The sequence below is a fragment of the Spermophilus citellus genome, assembly GCF_964194105.1.
Source record: "Spermophilus citellus genome assembly, chromosome: 3".
Classification (NCBI taxonomy): Eukaryota; Metazoa; Chordata; class Mammalia; order Rodentia; family Sciuridae; genus Spermophilus; species Spermophilus citellus.
This window is the reverse complement of record NC_138184.1, coordinates 132,429,609-132,446,735: the sequence shown is the minus strand read 5'-3', so window position 1 is coordinate 132,446,735 and position 17,127 is coordinate 132,429,609. Positions and strand designations below refer to the sequence as shown.

The 17,127-nt window shown below is 35.9% G+C and overlaps 1 protein-coding gene across 9 annotated transcripts in view; it reads left to right on the top strand.

Annotated features, from left to right (window-relative positions):
* SUGCT (succinyl-CoA:glutarate-CoA transferase) overlaps positions 1-17,127 on the top strand; it is a 728,181-nt gene that overhangs the window by 316,532 nt on the left and 394,522 nt on the right. For 8 of the 9 annotated variants that reach the window (XM_081286416.1, XM_081286411.1, XM_081286414.1 and 5 more), the window contains 2 exons: positions 9,599-9,670; positions 16,622-16,719. In XM_081286416.1, the coding sequence (XP_081142542.1) occupies positions 9,599-9,670; positions 16,622-16,719 (170 nt within the window). The remainder of the gene's footprint in view (positions 1-9,598; positions 9,671-16,621; positions 16,720-17,127) is intronic. The other variant, XM_081286413.1, reaches the window with a different exon arrangement.

Genomic DNA, 17,127 nt, shown 5'->3' with positions numbered 1-17,127 from the left:
GTGTATTGTTTTTTTATTTTTTGGTATATTCTGGATATTGGAGGAGATGGCTTATTTTATATGACCTCAAGTGATTAAAAAGTATTTTCAGTAAGAGTGAACTATACAGAGACTTGTTTGGATTAAAAATAAAATACCTCTTTTAATGGGCAGAAACAACAGTCTAAACTTGCTGATTTTGGATGGTGTTGACTTCTGGCTCATTGAAGATCTTCGAAGATGGAAGACAGCCCTGCTGTGGAATGCTTAAGGTTTTATAACACTGCAAAATCTCTGTATTTTTGATTAGTGAAAGTTTATAGAAATAATTGGGTAAGCAATGATTGAAATGTAAGTGTGTACAGAATAATATCAGAATGCATCTTTTTTTTTCTTGTGAGAGCTTTGTATTCTGGAGTTGGTTGAGGTATATTTTGAGACATTATTATTGAGACAGAAATTGAGTATGATTCCTTCCATAGACTAAGCCTGGGCCTGTTTTTCCTTCTTAAATTCATACATGGAAGGGCCTATTGATCTTTCTATTGGCAGATTCAGGTTTAACTTAGTATCCACATTCATGAGGACTTGAGAAAGGAAGTAATTAAACTGTGCTAAACTCTGATCATTTTACTTTCTGAATATTAAGTTACCAAAGAGAATATTCAGTAGTTCTATTGTCTTTCAGTGTTTGGGCTCTTAATATAGATCTTTCTAATTATACAATTCATTTTTTTTCTAACTATAGCAATTCATTCTTCTGGTATCTACCTTGATCTCACATACACATTAGGTGGTCTGAGTTAGACTTCCATGACTGGTCACCCAGGATAAGGAAAGATTCTTTTAGAGATTGAGCCCAGGTCCTGGAACATGACACTCTCATCAAGGTCCTGCCAGATGCCTTCAATTTTTTCCATCACATTCCTCAGTTAGAAATGTCTATGTAATTTCCCAGATGGAGCTTTCTGGAGTTGATATACTTTATATATTTTGTTACTCTTTAAGGACTACCTTTCACCTGCTTCCATGGTTTAGCAGGGCCCTCCCCAAAGCATCCATTCTCCACTGAAAGAGTTGAGTAGCTACTTCCACTTCCTATGGTTCACTAAGCTCAGAGGTATTTGAGTCTGGATATTTAGATTTTAGGCCCCTATACCAGAATGCATTTATATTTTGATGGCAATGACTTCCAGTGTTATGTCCAATTACCTGGTAGTAGCTATCTAGGGTGTTTTCTAGAGGTGGTACTAAGGCTGATCCTGTATGAGTCAAGGCTTAATTTTGACCATGGTAAAAAGAATAAGAAATACAGTCTAAGCAGGACTGAGGTAATCATTGCTCCAACTATGGGACACCTAGAATACCTAAGGGAAACATTCACCATTTCCTTTTAACTTATCTTCACCCTTAGGCATGGGTGATCATCCATGAGGAAGGAAGTTTTTTATGGGAATCTGTTCTCAGTGTGTTTGCCATTCTCAGTTGGTCCCTAACTTTGAGTCACTGATACTTCCTCTTCTGCTCTATTTCATGCTTCCCAATTTTGCTCTAAAGCCTTTTGTATATTGTCTAACATTTGTTGAATTGCCTAGGTTGGATTCATACATTGGTGTTAATTTAATGACCTGTACTAAGCTCTTGTTACATAGCAGATACTGTCTTAGATGCTGGTGTAACTACAATAGGCTAGCATGTTAGACTTTTATGTTGCTCTTATCTGCTATCCAGACTCCTACACACATCAGAGATCACGGTCTTTACGTCATATGCCATTTTCAAAGGCTTGGGATTTTGCTTTTGACTATATTCTCTAAGTTTCTGACTGAGTTAGTTGCCTTATTTCTGCCCCTCTGTCCTTTACCTTGCTATCTCAATACCTTGTATGTGAATTTGGAGCCAAGTTTCTGAGCCTCATCCTCATAGCGGGGACCCTGCAGCCACTAGTTAGTCATTTCATGAGTCAACTGCCTGCTCTGGGACTTTCAAGAGTTGTTCTATCAAATTTCTTATTCATTCCCCTATACTTTGTCTTGCTGACTGCTTTCCTGAACAAAGCTTATTCGAATTTTCCACACTTGGTTGAATTTATGCTGTCAGATGGGCCTGTATCCCAATGCCTCTTCAGGTCTAGTGGGCAGGTTTAATATCAGGCCTCTCATTAATCCCTGTCTTACTGTGTATGTCATATATTTTGTCATTGACAAATTCTGAGATATGATAGAATTAAGATGTGCTTGGAAAACCTTATTGGCAATCCACTCTAAAAACTACTTTAGAATATTCTTATTCTAACTATAGCAGATATCTTTTTCTAGCTTGATTTTTTGCTTGAAGGTAGTGAAATGTGATGGCAGTTTGACTAAAGTTCTGCTCAATTCATGCTTGTCACTAGTCTGAGGTAAATGTAGGCTCATTGTCAGAAATGATATTTTCATGTATGGCACATAACTCATGGAACTGTATTGTTGTAATATGTTTGAGATACAACAAAGAGAACTTTAAGAAAACTTGATATGCCAGGAAATTTTTATCTTGGAGTGTTACTGAAAAATCACTATGGACTCCTATATAGTATTTTTGGTTACTTTCCATAAAGAGTGGGTGTTTTGGGTAGGCTATTCCAAATAATCTGGCTTAAAATTCATTATAATATTATCAGATCAGAATCATCAAAATCAGTTTCTGGCCCATACTTTTCAGGAAGAAAAACCTCATGTACCATTTTACATTGTGTCCAAATTCATTATGACTGCCTTCTTGAATAGAGCAGACTTTCCTCACAAAGGACTATAAGAAAAATAACATTCATTGACAACTTGTGAAGAATATAAAAATTTTAAACAGTTTCCCATTTCCCTCTTTGTCATTACTTCTACATCCAGTGCCAGAAACAGAATGAAAATTCTATATCTGTTTGATTTGAAGTGAATTTAATTATCTTGAAGAACCTCAAAAATACCTTTGAACATTCAAAGTTCCTATGGAATTGGCAAATCCTAGCCTGGATCTGGGGCAGGAAATCAGTATATAATATTGCTTTCAAGGTTACTCTAGAATTATGTAATTCAAGATGAGAGCTTACGTTTAGTAATGAGTTCTCAAAATGGTTTATTCCATCTAAAAAAATGTACTGACAAAACCAAATTGATAGTAGGTGAAATTGGAGACTCCTGGGCTCATTTACCATTTGCTGCATCGTTCTGTCCCATCGATGACACTGTTCTTGATTTGTAAGCAGTCTGTGCCTCATTGCCATCTGGCTCAGCCAGCTCCAGCACCATAAGGTGAACTGAACTGTTAGTGGTAGGAAATAGTGCTCTATATTTGTCACGATGTACTAGCACAGACCCCGAAGTCAACTGCTTGACATTCCAGAAAACATTCTCATGGCAGTGAGTCAAACTTCCTGGAATGTCTTTTTCCAGTGGATGATGAAGTCCTTTAGCAATGGTTACCTTTTGTGGAAGAAAATCTTGTTGAAAAGTAAGTAGCCCCAGGAAGGCTTGGAGTTTGCACTCTTGTTTCTGAAGTAGACACCCTACCAACTGTAGGCACTGCATTTATACCAGAGAAAACACTAGATGTACAGATATGGTAGGTTAAGAAGATAACATAGGAAGGTCCAATTGTACATTTTTCCTTTTCCCATTTGATTATATTTATATTGGGCCAATATGGAGCTTCTAAAAGTTCTTCTGGATTTTCTTCTGTAGTCAGCTTAATAATTTGCACATCATTACACTAGCCTAGTAAGCCTAAAAACTCAGAAAGAAATTTCTGGGAAGGACTACTGACTTCCAAGAGCAACGTAAATTCTAGATTGATCCTTCTTTCTTTGCCTCATATCTTCTCAGTGTTCTCTACCCCTGTGTTTTATACCTTTACTCCCAACCTTAGGTGTGATCATGACTTACTTCTGAAACTACACTAACTAAAGGATATAATCTCTGATCTCCCATTTCCTTTTGCTTTACATGTCTCCCAATTTGTTTAGGACACTTGTCAGTTTCGTTGGGACACCTAATCCTTGTACTAGTCAACCTTCTCAGCCTTGCAGAAACTCTCCTGCCTCTACCAGGAAGGAATTTTATCATGACTAGACCATGAAGACCATCTTGCTTTCATTTGGTCTCCTTACCAGTAGATTTGTCACCTGTAAATATCAAGAAGGATTTCTTTCATCAGGAAAAATAAAACCTGTTCTCCTGTGATGAAAGGCTTGGTTTTGACCTATCCTTTTAAAACTGTAGACATTTGCCTGTGTTGCCTGCTACCCCCATCAATTCACACAGAAGTAATTGTTTCCTTCCTCCTAAGGCTTGAATTCCTTACAAGAGAAACAACCCAGCCCTGAATGTTTGTGCCCAATTTTGGTTTTGGTTTGAGCTCTCTCTCTGATGGAAAATTTGCCCATGGTGTGTGCGTGCTTGGCATCTTGTTGCTTGTCTTGCCTGGTGTGAAGACCAAGGCATCCTAGGGAGGGAGGAGGATCAGAATTGGTGAGGCCCTGAGTGCCAGGATGCAAGGGCTTAGAATGCACTGGGAGTTCCTTTCATGCAGGTCTTAGTTTTTTTAGTAATTATTTAATGATGATGATGTATCCATTACATAGCCCCACTTCATGTCAGCATCCATTTTATGTACTGCAGACTGTGACTCTCTAGTCATAACCTGAAACCACTTCACTTCTGTAATCACAGAATGAAATCTTTTGTTTTCTAATCATCCTTATCTCCTGTTCTTCCACCTTTCTTGTTCAACTCTTCATATTGTTCTTTCTTTTTCGTAGATTTCACTGGGATTCCTTATCAGCTGATGCTGCTCTCTTTGCCCTGTCTGTGCCTCCTTTCTTTACCACCTTCTTCCTTAGATAGTCCATGGCTCTACTGCTCAATAATATTCTGGATAGTTTTATAATTTTCCTATACCTGTCCTTTTCTTTCATATCTATCTGGCAAAATCCTACACCCAGTTAATGTAAACATGCCTTTATTCTTTGGGTAACTAGGAGATGGTGGAGAAAATCATTCAGCTGGGGCTCTTAGCACTTTAGCTTTCAATAGCGTTTCTCTGGTCACTTCACTGTCCCTCAGTCTGACACCTCAGAACTCTTTACAGTCTTCCAGTTGCATATCTCCCTGTCACTACCCTCAGTTAGTGACCTCACCCCTTGTTTCATAAAGTAGAAGAAGAATCCAGTGGAGCTTCCTCAGCTTCCCTCCACCCAACCCTCATGGGAACCTGCCTCTGCATCTGTGCTTCTGTTGTGCTCTCAGTCCTTGCTTGTTCCTCCTGTTTATCACCCACCTTCTCAGATGTTTTCACCTCCTCTGTTTGTTTAATTGGATCCTCAACCCACTCCAGACTTCATTCAGTTGTCATCATAATGCCAGCTCTTGAAACCCACCTTGCAGGCCTTCTTCAGTCCTCACCCTGCTCTCTGGCTGTTCCTCTTCTGTCTGTCTAGACTTCAGATGGGGTGGTCTTCAGATTTCTCACCTTTTTTCCCCCTACTCTGAAGTCTAAACTCTTCCTAAATGATCTCACTTTTATATTGAATTCAGTCATAGATTATAAGCAAAATAGTGAATTTTTATCTATAGTTCAGACTTTTATCAGGTCCCCAAGTCCTACTCAGGTGAAATTTCCAATGGGATCTCAAAAGCTTCTTAAAAACCTAAGTGTAAACTATGAGACCTTCTTTTCCCTTATCCTTTAACTCTTAATCGTCGTATTCAATCCATTACCAACTCTAATAGGTTTTACTACTTAAATATTTATTGAATCTATTTTCTTCCATCTGTGTCATCATGGCCCATAATCTAAGACAACATCATTTTTTGCCATGATCATTTTTGCCTCTTACTTGGTCTATTCAAGTCTAATCTTATCCTCCAATATGTTGTTACATCACAACCAGAAAGTTTTCTCAAGTGCAAACACAATTATTTAGGCCTTTTAGTGACTTCCCATTAGTTTTATAATAAATTATTTCACATGATCTTGGACTTCATATAGCTCCTTGCCTATTTCTATAGCCTTCACTATGCAGTTTTCCCCTATATTCTCTTATGGCTTATTGCTTCTTTCCACCACAGGTCCTTTGCACACATAGTTTCTTCTGTCAGCAATTACATTTTTCCCAGTTCTTACCTAATTAATGCCTACTTAGTACCTCAGCTCAAAGATCACTCTTATAGAGAATCTTTCCAATTTCTCAGCCTTCAACTGAGACAATTAGGCCCACGTATTGTCAGATCCCCATTGTGGCCTATACTTTCCCTTTCTAGTACCTGTCTCTGCTTGTAATTATTTGTGTGAGTGTTGACCAATGCCTGTCATTTTATTGAAATGTAAGTCTTCTGTGATGGACCATAGGTATTTAGCTCATCATTTTGTACCCATTGTACCTAATATCTAACACACCATAAATTATGTTTAAAAAGTATTTTTAAATACACAAATGAATGTGCTTTTAATCAATAGACATTATAATAATTCTAAAAGTAAGTACTGATCATTCCTACCTTTTAGAAGAAAAAATTGAGGCTCTGAAATTAGGTAACTTGTCTGATATCATCCAGGTTGCATAAATAGTAGATCTGGATTCATTTTTGCTATTTCATTTTTATTATATTGTTTTATTGGGATAAAGATCTATTTTAAAATATCTGAAGTAGATATTTCATTTCAGAGTTTTGTTATGAAATTAAAATTATTTTTTATTAGTGATGTTAACTGCATGATATGGGGTCCAATGTGAGAAAAAAAAACAAAATAAAAATATCCTCCAGTTTAAATGAACTGAGAATGTGTTAGCAAATTTTAAAATATATATTTTTTATCATTAAAAATAATAACATTCAAATATGCTTGTGGGAGGATCTTAAATAAAAATGAAGATTATTAACTTATCTATAGTGAAATACTAATTACATAAAAGTGAACACAAAGAGACTAGAAAGAAGTCTACTTGCAGGTAATTCTTCTGGGTGATGGTGTCATGGGTAATTTATTTCCTCCTTGTATTTTCTCTATACTTGCCTGATTTTCTATAATGATAATGTGTTATTTTTAAGTTTGCATATAAAATACATTTATTAAATAAACACTGGTGAAATAATAATTATAGGGAAGAAAATTTTAAAGAATACACAATCATACCTTAGTAGTTATAAAATCTGTTTGATAATCCTTAAGTCTGATAATAATCTGGTGGCTCAGCTGCTAGTCAGTTTTTAATTCTCAATTGATAATCAAGTAGTTGTCTCCTTAAAATTTTAGAATGTTTATATTGATAAAGATATACTTCATGATATGTTAGAGACTGAAGGAATAAACAGGAATTTCTTCATTTATTAAAAGGAAATTAACACCTTCCAAAACATTAACTTATAGAATATGTTACTGATCCAAAGTTTTGTAAACCTTTGTTTGTGTTATACTTATCAGCATGTGGTTACTTCACATTTACTTATCCTCTCCCCTTGTCTCCTTCTGATTAAAAACAGCAAACAACCTGTGTAACTTCATACTTATCAATAACTCATTGAGACACCTCAGCTGAAATCTTCTTTGTATCTCACCCACAGTTCTATTGCAAGATTCCCTTCTTTAGAAACACTAGTGCATGGACACTAACTTTGCTTTAGCCCTTGTGGACAAGGGAAAATGCTTACAATAGTTCGCATGATATCTTCTTAATAGCATTCCTTACCAAATCAAGCAAGAGTAGAATAAAATCTCATAGGTTTTGCATGAAATCTATTTTAGCCACAATTTTGTTATCTGGAATTAATTATTTGATTGATTGCTTATACTTACCAACTATTTATTAATTGCTTATATTCTTTAGATATCATGTTAGGCCTTGTAGGAAGATTAGAAGAGAAAAAAATACAATCTACCATCACTGTGCACCAGAACTTTCTATGATGGAAATGTTCTATACCTGTGCCTTCTCATCCATTAGCCACATGCAGATATTGAATGCTTGACATGTAGTTGGTGTGACTGTGAGTCTGAATTGTTAATTTAATATTTTAAGTAACAGCTTTACTGAGATATAATACAATACTATTGTATTGTATTGTACATATAATTCAATGATGTTTTACTATATGCAAAGTTGTGCAGTTATCACCACAATCAATTTTTGAACATTTTCATTACTCTAGCAAGAAACCTGGTACTCATAGCAATTGCTCCCATTTTTCCCCCAACTTCCCCAGCTCTAGGCAGCTGCACTCCCCCCACCTCTAATTCCATGGATTCTCCTATTTTGAACTTTTCATCTAAATAGAATTTGGTCTTTTGTGATTCACTAATTTAATTTTAGTTTGTTTAAATTTAATAGTCATATGTGGTGAGTAACTGTCATAAGAAGCAAGTGAAGTAAAAAGACCAAAGACAGATGCTTAAGGAATGCTGAAGATTGAAGAGAATAAAATCCTGTAAAAGGTGCATAGGGAAGACAGATCAAAGAGATAGGAGATGAGTCTGGATAAAGTCTAGAGCTAAGACAGGATCCTGAAGTAGAGGATGGTTAATTATACCAAATAATGCAGGGGAGTCAAAGAAGCATAGCTTCAGTATGGTGATAGTATAAAGACTCTTGATGCCAAAGGACACTGCAGCATGGTGTTGGTGAGCAAGCATAGGCAGGTAGGCTGTGCTTTTATGTCATCAAGAGATGGAGGGAAGGAAGAAAAATTCAAGACAGCTTGAGAAGGATGTCGGGATTGATGAAAAATGTTTGGTTGCTGTTAGGATATTTTCCTGGAAACTGGAGCCTACCTGTAGGCAGAAGACAGGGATTCAGTCTCTGAGAATGTGGGTGAAGGTAGCACTATGTTTATTAACATAGGAGTAACTTCTACCATAGAGTTAGGCATCATTGTTCTCAGAAGTAGAAGCAAGTGAAGAAAATGTAGGTGAAAATACAGAGCAAATTTTACATAGAAAGAAAGGAAATTCAGAGTTAATTTACTTTGGGAAATTTGAATGAGGCCTTCTGAGGGTAAAATTTGGGTCCTCCTGCTGCACTGTGATCCTAACTGGAGAAGGGTGGAGAAGGAGGGAGCATGGGAAGGATCTTCAAATGGTTTGGGGCCATGGGTGTCATGGGTTTCAGTCACTTATATGTCCACAGCTCACTCAACCTTCCTTCTTTCCTCTTTCCTCGCCTCCTTCACTCTTTCTTTTGTTCCTTTCTTTTATCCATCTATTTTTACACTTGTAGCAAACAGTGCCTTTTGCTCTATAGTGTTCTCTGCCCTACAAGAAAAATGGAAACAAAACATAAAGCTTTTAATCCATATTACAAGGAATATGAATTTCATGTTATGAGTTATAATAATAAACTAGCATTTTCTTAATTTTTGAGTCACTTTTTTCCCCGATATTGTCATAGTGGAAGATCTAGGAAGTACTTTGAAAATTCTAAATAAAAACAGGTATGCTAATGTAAGAGAAAAAGGTACAAGGTAGTCGATATTGAATTAATTAATAACATTGTTTTAGAGCAAATCTATATAGATTTCTTAGATCCTAAAAATCAACTTTTATGGTCTTTTCAACATGTAAACATATATTTACATATGTTTTTCTCTTTTAGGCTTTTAAAACCAAGGATGGCTATTTTGTAGTTGGAGCAGGAAATGACCAACAGTTTGCTACTGTGTGCAAGGTAATCCATAATCATTGGGATGAGTAGATGATATATGTAATAATTCATTTTGTGCAAAGCTAGGGCAAGTTTAGTTTTGCCTAGCACAATGATGCTAAGTCAATAACCAAGTTAGAATCCCGTACGTTAGTACCTAAAAATATAGCATTTTCAAACTTATCATACATGATAATGACTGGATTTGAATTAGCACGCAATTTTTTTAAATTATAGCATTCAGTTGGATTTTGAAATGAAGAAGTTAGCTTAAATTGTTCTCAAACTTGATATATCTATTAGTCAATATTAAAAGGGGAATAAAAGAAAATGAATTTTAAAGCAATATTTAACAATGGGAATTTTCCTCCCCTCCTTCCTTCTCCTAGGTCTTTTGATGCTAAGACCTTTTTTATTTAAGACCTTAGATATCAGTTTACTTTTCCCCTCCTTCGCTCTCTTCTTTCCTTCCTTTTTTTCTTACTGTCTTCCTTCTTCCCTTTTTCTGCCTCCCTTTCTCTCTCCCTTCTTCCTTCCTTCTTCCAATATCAGGTTTAATTAGGTCCATATATAGTTAAACACTCCCAAATTTATTTTGTTCATCATTAAAAATTTTCTAACTTTTTCAAAAATTAACCTTTGCTTAGAGTACCTTTTATCAAAATTCATGCTTAAAGATTTTATAAATTAAGGTTGTATTAGAATGTTGTTCCTCACCAAGGCCTGAAAAAAAGGCCTTGGAATCATTTAAAATAACATGGTAGGGATATTCTAAATTTTAAACATTGCCTAGACATTTAAAAAATGTTTTATTATATATATCTAGAACTTTTGTCCTTTGTTTTTACTTGAGACATTAGATATGAGTTTACTTTTTCCAGTTTTCTTTTTCTTGCATGTAGAAAAAGAAAAGGTTTTACTTATTGAGAATTTTCTTCTGATTGGAGGATTAGTTTTTTGCTAACCACATTATGGTGAGCTTTCAGCTTTTTAAAAGATGCCTGTGAGTTCCTTGGAGGAAACTTACTTATTATAGTAAATTTATTATGTACAAAAATTATTTATTACTGCACCTCTTTTATATGAGGTTAATGAGCAGAGCTAAAAACCACAGCAAAGTGGTGGGAAGTACCACAGAAAAGGTGACAAATGGAGATAGTTCCGACTGTAGGAAGGGCTGGCACATCTGAGGTGGGAAGGAAGGGAGCTTTTATAATGGTGACTCAGTAAGTGTAGAGAAAATTGATTCAAACATTTGATCTGGGATCAAAGAATCTTTATTATGAACGGTCAATTTTAAAAATATGAAACATACGGAAGTCCTTGCCTGTGAAGTCATTTGCGTACTCTAACTGCAGAGATGTAAAAGCTTGTTCATTGCTCTAAACAAGTACAGATTTTCTTCCTGGGCCATATGTTTTGGAGTTTTCTCTCTCTAAAAAAAAAATAAAATAAAAATAAAAAGGAAAGGAAAAAAAAGGTGGGGAGGAGGACTGGTTGACATATTCTTCACTGTTGAAAATAACTATACTGAATACTTTTAATTTTTGATTCATTACTGTTGATCAATTTGAAACTTTTGAACTTCTTTATAAATATTTGTAAGAACATTTCAAAAAAGATTTTCATTTCAAAGCAGAATATTTGCCATAATTGTTAGTACTAAAGTTATGACTTATTGGTATGGTGTGTAACTATATAGTTTTTTTTTTAAAAGGCCATCAGAGGCCTGGGAGAATGGCACACCTTAATTTTCCCATATGTGAATCAGAAATGATAATCCCTCTTTGAACCATTAAGGAGATGTCTACAAAAACTCTTTGAGGTCCTCTGAAGAATAATTTTGTGTGTATGGGATTTTAGTGTTATTTACATAATTTACTAGGTGTCTTGAGTGAGTGCTGCAATTTGGTCTTCTCAATCTTCAGAGCGAGTTATATGCTTACATGTAAACCTGTCCTAAAAATATTGTTACCAAAGAAAAATCCTGTTTTACTACTCCAATGCAAAGTTGTCTTATTCTCCCAGTCATTTTTAGTGACTATAGTTAAGTATTTTTAATTCAAATATGCCTATTGATGAGGGATTCATTGCTCAAACTGTCCTTATAGAAGGTGAGGTCCCCTTCATTGTTTTTGCTCATTGTTTTTGACAATGAGCCTGTAAAAATTGTTCTTTTTATAAGTAAGTTTCATCAGGAAGAAAGAGACAGCTGTACCTCCTGGGGAGAAATGTGGCAGCATTGTTTGTGATGAATGAATGGGATTTACTTATTCCTTCTCTTTTCAAAATAGAATTTGATATACTGGTTGATTAATACATTTTGAGGAGGGTTTCCATTAGGGAACTCTTAGGGTCAGGGGTTGGAATGGAGCAAGAACATTGGTTCAAGACTTGGCTGTCAGAATGTCTTGCTGTGTATAAAATGAATCTTGGTTTGTAACAAATTTTATTTTATGTCCCTTAACATGATACAGAAGGGTAGGGAAAGTGAGCATATGTAAGCTATTTTAAGCTGATTGATGCCAACACTAATGGGTATTTCTATTTGAAGTATATTGACATCTTTTTAAAAATCATTTAGACTGAAGGCTTCTTTTATTGGAGGCAATATGCATTGGTTCTCAACTTTAGTATGCATAAGAATCTCCTGGAGGCCCATTCTCAAAGACTTGATTTAGTGTGTCTGATGTGGGTCACAGGGAACTTCAATTTTAACAAGCACTGTAGTTGATTTTGGGGTAGGTGGTCTAAGGACACTCTAGCATAATTCTTAAGGCCTACTGTAAATCTTGTTACTAGTCAGGTAACCTCTGGCAAAGTACTGAATCTTACCTAAGCTTCCGTTTTCCCATGTATAAAATGTAGACTAAAACACATAACTACAATAACTTGCATGGTTTCTTAAGAGTTTGATTAGGTAAGTAAAACAGTACAATCCTGGCTCATAGTATGCACTTTATAAATGGTCTCTATCAAAATTGGATGGGGAGATTGTGATTCTAGGGAAGATCCAGTAAGTAGTCTTCTCCCTACTCTTCCACCCAGCACAGTGATAAAACCTATGCAGAACGCATGGAGTATCTGAGGATTCTGAAATGTGAACAGTAGGAGAATTGGGTAAGAACCTCAGAATTTAGAGTACTTCTAAACTGGCAGTAAATTTACCAGTTTTTCCATTATATGAATACAGTGGAGCCTGAAGCTGTAAAGTGGATGCCAGGCAACAAAGCTAAGATCTGGAGATGCTCTTTATTTCTTGTGCAAGGAACCTGAAAAGTAAGCTCTAATGTAAGAGTGTGGAAGTCCTCTGTTTTTTTTCCTCCCCACTTTCTCATGCCTAGCCCTTGAGTAATCCTGTAAGTGGCAGGAAATTTCATCTTCATTGCTTAACTGAGGTCCTAAAGAAGGGATGAATCTTTATTGCTTTTTCTCTATTTTTCCACTGCTTAGCTTTTTTTCTCTGGAAGTATGCTTTAGAGTGGGGTAACTAATGGGAAGCCCCAGGGAACTGGAAAGTTCTGGAGAAATTGCAAAGAGTGAAAAGCTTTGAAAAGCAATCCTTGAAGTTGTTCCTGAACTCCTGGGCTCACCCCTGAGCTGCATATGCACTGGTCTGATTCTAATTAGCACACCAAACATCTTGAGAACAGGGTTGACAATAGATGACTGCCCCAGTTGTAGTGTGATGGACTGTTAAGTGAGGCATATGTAGGACACATTCAAATAATACTGCAAAGACTTTGAAACTGAACCAACATTAGAACCGAACACATAGAAGGTAGTTGGGAAGTTGTAGCTTGGACCTAACCAGGTCAGTTGTTTGCAGAAAACAAAAACATCAGAAATGTTCCATAGGGGCTGGGATTGTGGCTCAGTGATAGAGCGCTTGCCTTGCACCGGTGAGGCACTGGGTTTGGTCCTCAGCACCACATAAAAGCAAAAAAATAAAAATAAATAAAGTAGGATTCAAACAAGTCCCAGGGACTCCTGACACAATATTCAAAACATCCACGATACAGTCCAAAATTACTCAGCATATGAAGAACCAGAACTTGCATGACAAAAGACAATCAATAAATGCCAATGCTAGGACAACACAGATGTTGGAATTAACTCATGAAGACTTTGAAACAGCTATTATAAAAATGCTCTAACAAGCGTTATAGACACTGTTGAAATAAATGGAAAAGTAGAATTGTTTAGAAAGAAATAGAACATATGAAAAAAGAAGGAAATTCTAGAACTGAAAAGGAGAATAACTAAGAAAATAAATAATACTTTACTGGAGATGACAGAGGAAATAATCAAGGATTTGGAAAATAAATCAATAAAAATTATTCAGGCTGAACAACAGATAGAGTAACAGTAACCCTTTTTTACTCTAAATCAATTATTGAACATCTGTATAGAAGAAAATAGTAACCAAAATCAAAATTGATAAATGTAATACTAAAAATTTTCAACAAATTTCTATCTTTCTGGATAGGAAAGGGAAAACAAAAGAATGAAAAAAATAATAAATTTCAATAGTAATCTCAAAGTATCAATAACAACATTAAATGTGAATGACTTAACCACACCAATGAAAAGACAGATGTTGTCAGAAAAGATAGGAAAAACAAACAAAAAACAACAGCCAGGTGTGGTGTCACAACCTGTAGTCCCAGTGACTGAGGAGGTTGAGGGAGGAGGATCACAATTTTGAGGCCAGCCTCAGCAACTTAGTGAGATCCTAAGCAACTTAGGAGACCCTTCCTCAAAAAATAAAAATGGACTAGGGATGTAGCTCAGTGGTAAAGCACCCTTAGGTTCAATCCCCAGAACCTGCCAACCCCTCCAAAAGAGTGGGAAGTTAAGGTTTGAGCAGATTTAATAAAAGAAAGGGTTAGCCAACTGAATGTCTGATGGAAGATGTCCAGCCAAGGAGGTAGTTGACTGTTAAAGTCCTGAGGCCCACATATGGTAGACACATTCCTGTTCCAGCAAGAAGCTAGCATAGTTGCAGTGAGGAACCTAGGGGGAAAATATGGCAGAAGGTGATGTCAGGGGAAACTGTCTCTGCTCTGTGGAGCCTTTGAGGCTGTCATAAGGAGGGTGTTGTCAGCTATTTGTGTCATCAGGTGATGGGAGCACTAGAGTACTTTGCCGTTTCAGCTATCATGTTTTACTATTTTTATGGAGCCAGTCTTCTTTTTCTTCCCTCTCTTCTTTGAACAATATACCTCTTTATCATTTCTTTTAAGGGAAACATTGCTTAGCTGCAATAGTTCACATTTATTTAGTGCTCAGTAGTTAAGCATTTTCATAGACAGTTTCATTTTATCCCAGGCAGCACTTTTTTTCAAGCCCCTGAAGAATGGATGTGATCACAGCCCCTGAAGACGTCTGTCTAGAAACAGTTTGAACATCGGCCAGCATAGCTGCAGACAGAAGGACAATTACTTTGACCCACCGTTTCACACCAACTTTAAAAGAGAAAAGAGGTTCAAAAAGTCAAATACAGAGGACATGTGGGCACCTCAGTCTCCCTTGAGTGTAGTCACTCTGTGTATTTTTATGTAGCTATGGTGTATTCTGGGTGAGGCCAGACTTATAAATTTTACCTATGATTTCTTGAAGGCACTTGTTTTTTCTTGAAATGACTTCTGAACTCCCAGTTGGGGAGACTTTCTGACCACTGGACAAGCCTTGAGACCATTCTGGGATCAGATGTGCTGATAGTGAGGTTTCTAGCAAAAGCACTGTATTTGGTGTCGCCATTTTTAAAATCTAGGAGAGTAACGCTGTCTATATCATTCCCTAAGGGAAACGGGTAAGTGGAACATGGGAAAGAGGAATTACACCATTGAGATGGTCTCTTTGCTCCAGGGAATCTTCTTCACTTCTCTCTCCTTTGTAAGATGATTAATGGATTAATTTTATTTAAACTGTGGGAAACAAATGAAACCATTAAATGTTTATATTGAAAGCAAATACATAATAAAGGCAGTGAAGTTTTCTGTAGGCCACATGGCCTGCCCCCAACCCATAAATGCACCTTCTGACTTTCCAACACAACTGCCAAACCCTGCCTCCACACATTCTTTTCAAAACGTCTTTTCCATTCCAAATCCACTTGGTACTTTCATTATGGTCTTGTTAAAATTGCAAGATGTCCAAAGGGATTTGCAAGATAGATTTTCCCTTTAGTGAGAAGCAGCGAAAGAGGAAGTATATAAAAGCATTTCTAGTCAGTATTTCTTCAGGGAGACATACTAAAGAAAAGTAGTGTCACTCCTATAGGAAGAAGATCTTTTAATTTGATGTCATTTTAATGGTTAGCATTTGGGCAAATGTATGGCTTTCCCTTTATTTTAGCACCTTGTACAGCATCCTGGATAGTACTATTGGGACAGATAATATTATTTTATTTACATGTGGAACAAATAAGTGAAGGTACCTATAAGATATATGTTGATTGTGGGCTTCATGTAAGGGCAGGCATGTACTTAGGATTTTGGTTCATAAAATTAGGTCAGTTTTATCTGATTTTGAACCTCTCTCCATATTTTGTTCAGATAAGACTTTTTTCGGATCTGATAACTCTTCTCATAATCTCATATATGAGTACAAGATATTATGGAGGTCTGAAAACTTTTTTTCTGTGCTCTCATTGTAGGCGTATATACATAAATGTAGTGAAACCTTCTTGTAAATGACAAACCTATTCATTGGCATGACCCATCCTAATTGTGTGATTGTTTCTTCCATATCCCCTTGTTGAGAGTTATAAAGATCAGAAAGGAATGGTCTTGGAAGGGACACTTTCATAACACTCTAAACTTCTCTTTGTGGGTTTTTGGATCTGAATGAACATGTGAGAGGTTTTTCCATGTTGAAAATTTCATCATATTACTAAATTAGACCCAGTCACTAGGATCCAGTAGGATTTACAGGTACATGAAATACTTTGCAAATATTTTTCTCTTTTAGATCTTGAATTTGCCTGAGTTGATTGATGATTCCAAGTATAAAACCAACCATCTTCGAGTGGAGAATAGAAAAGAGCTTATTAAAATACTATCTGCACGGTAAGCTTGGATCTAGCACATATACATTTAAGAATTAATATGCAATAATAATTTATTTGGTGTTTTGTGGAGTCTTTTGTGCTTAGTGAGATTGGTTTGTAATTCTCTTCCACTTCCCAAAATTGGGTTAATGGAAAGCTATTTTAAAGCTATGGTTTTCTCTGTTGTTCAAAGACATTTGAAAGTATTTAAATGTTTTATTCAGTACTTAGTCATAATGATATAAATAAGTCACAATGACTTGAATCAGGTTTCCTCTCTGTGGCTTATAACTGTTTGGATTTAGTATATCATACATAATAATAACAACAATAATAATTTAATATTATTTTGGTTTTTACTGTGTTAAATGCTCCATACATTATCACTTTTATCCCTTATAATCATTGTCTGAGGTAAGTTTTATTA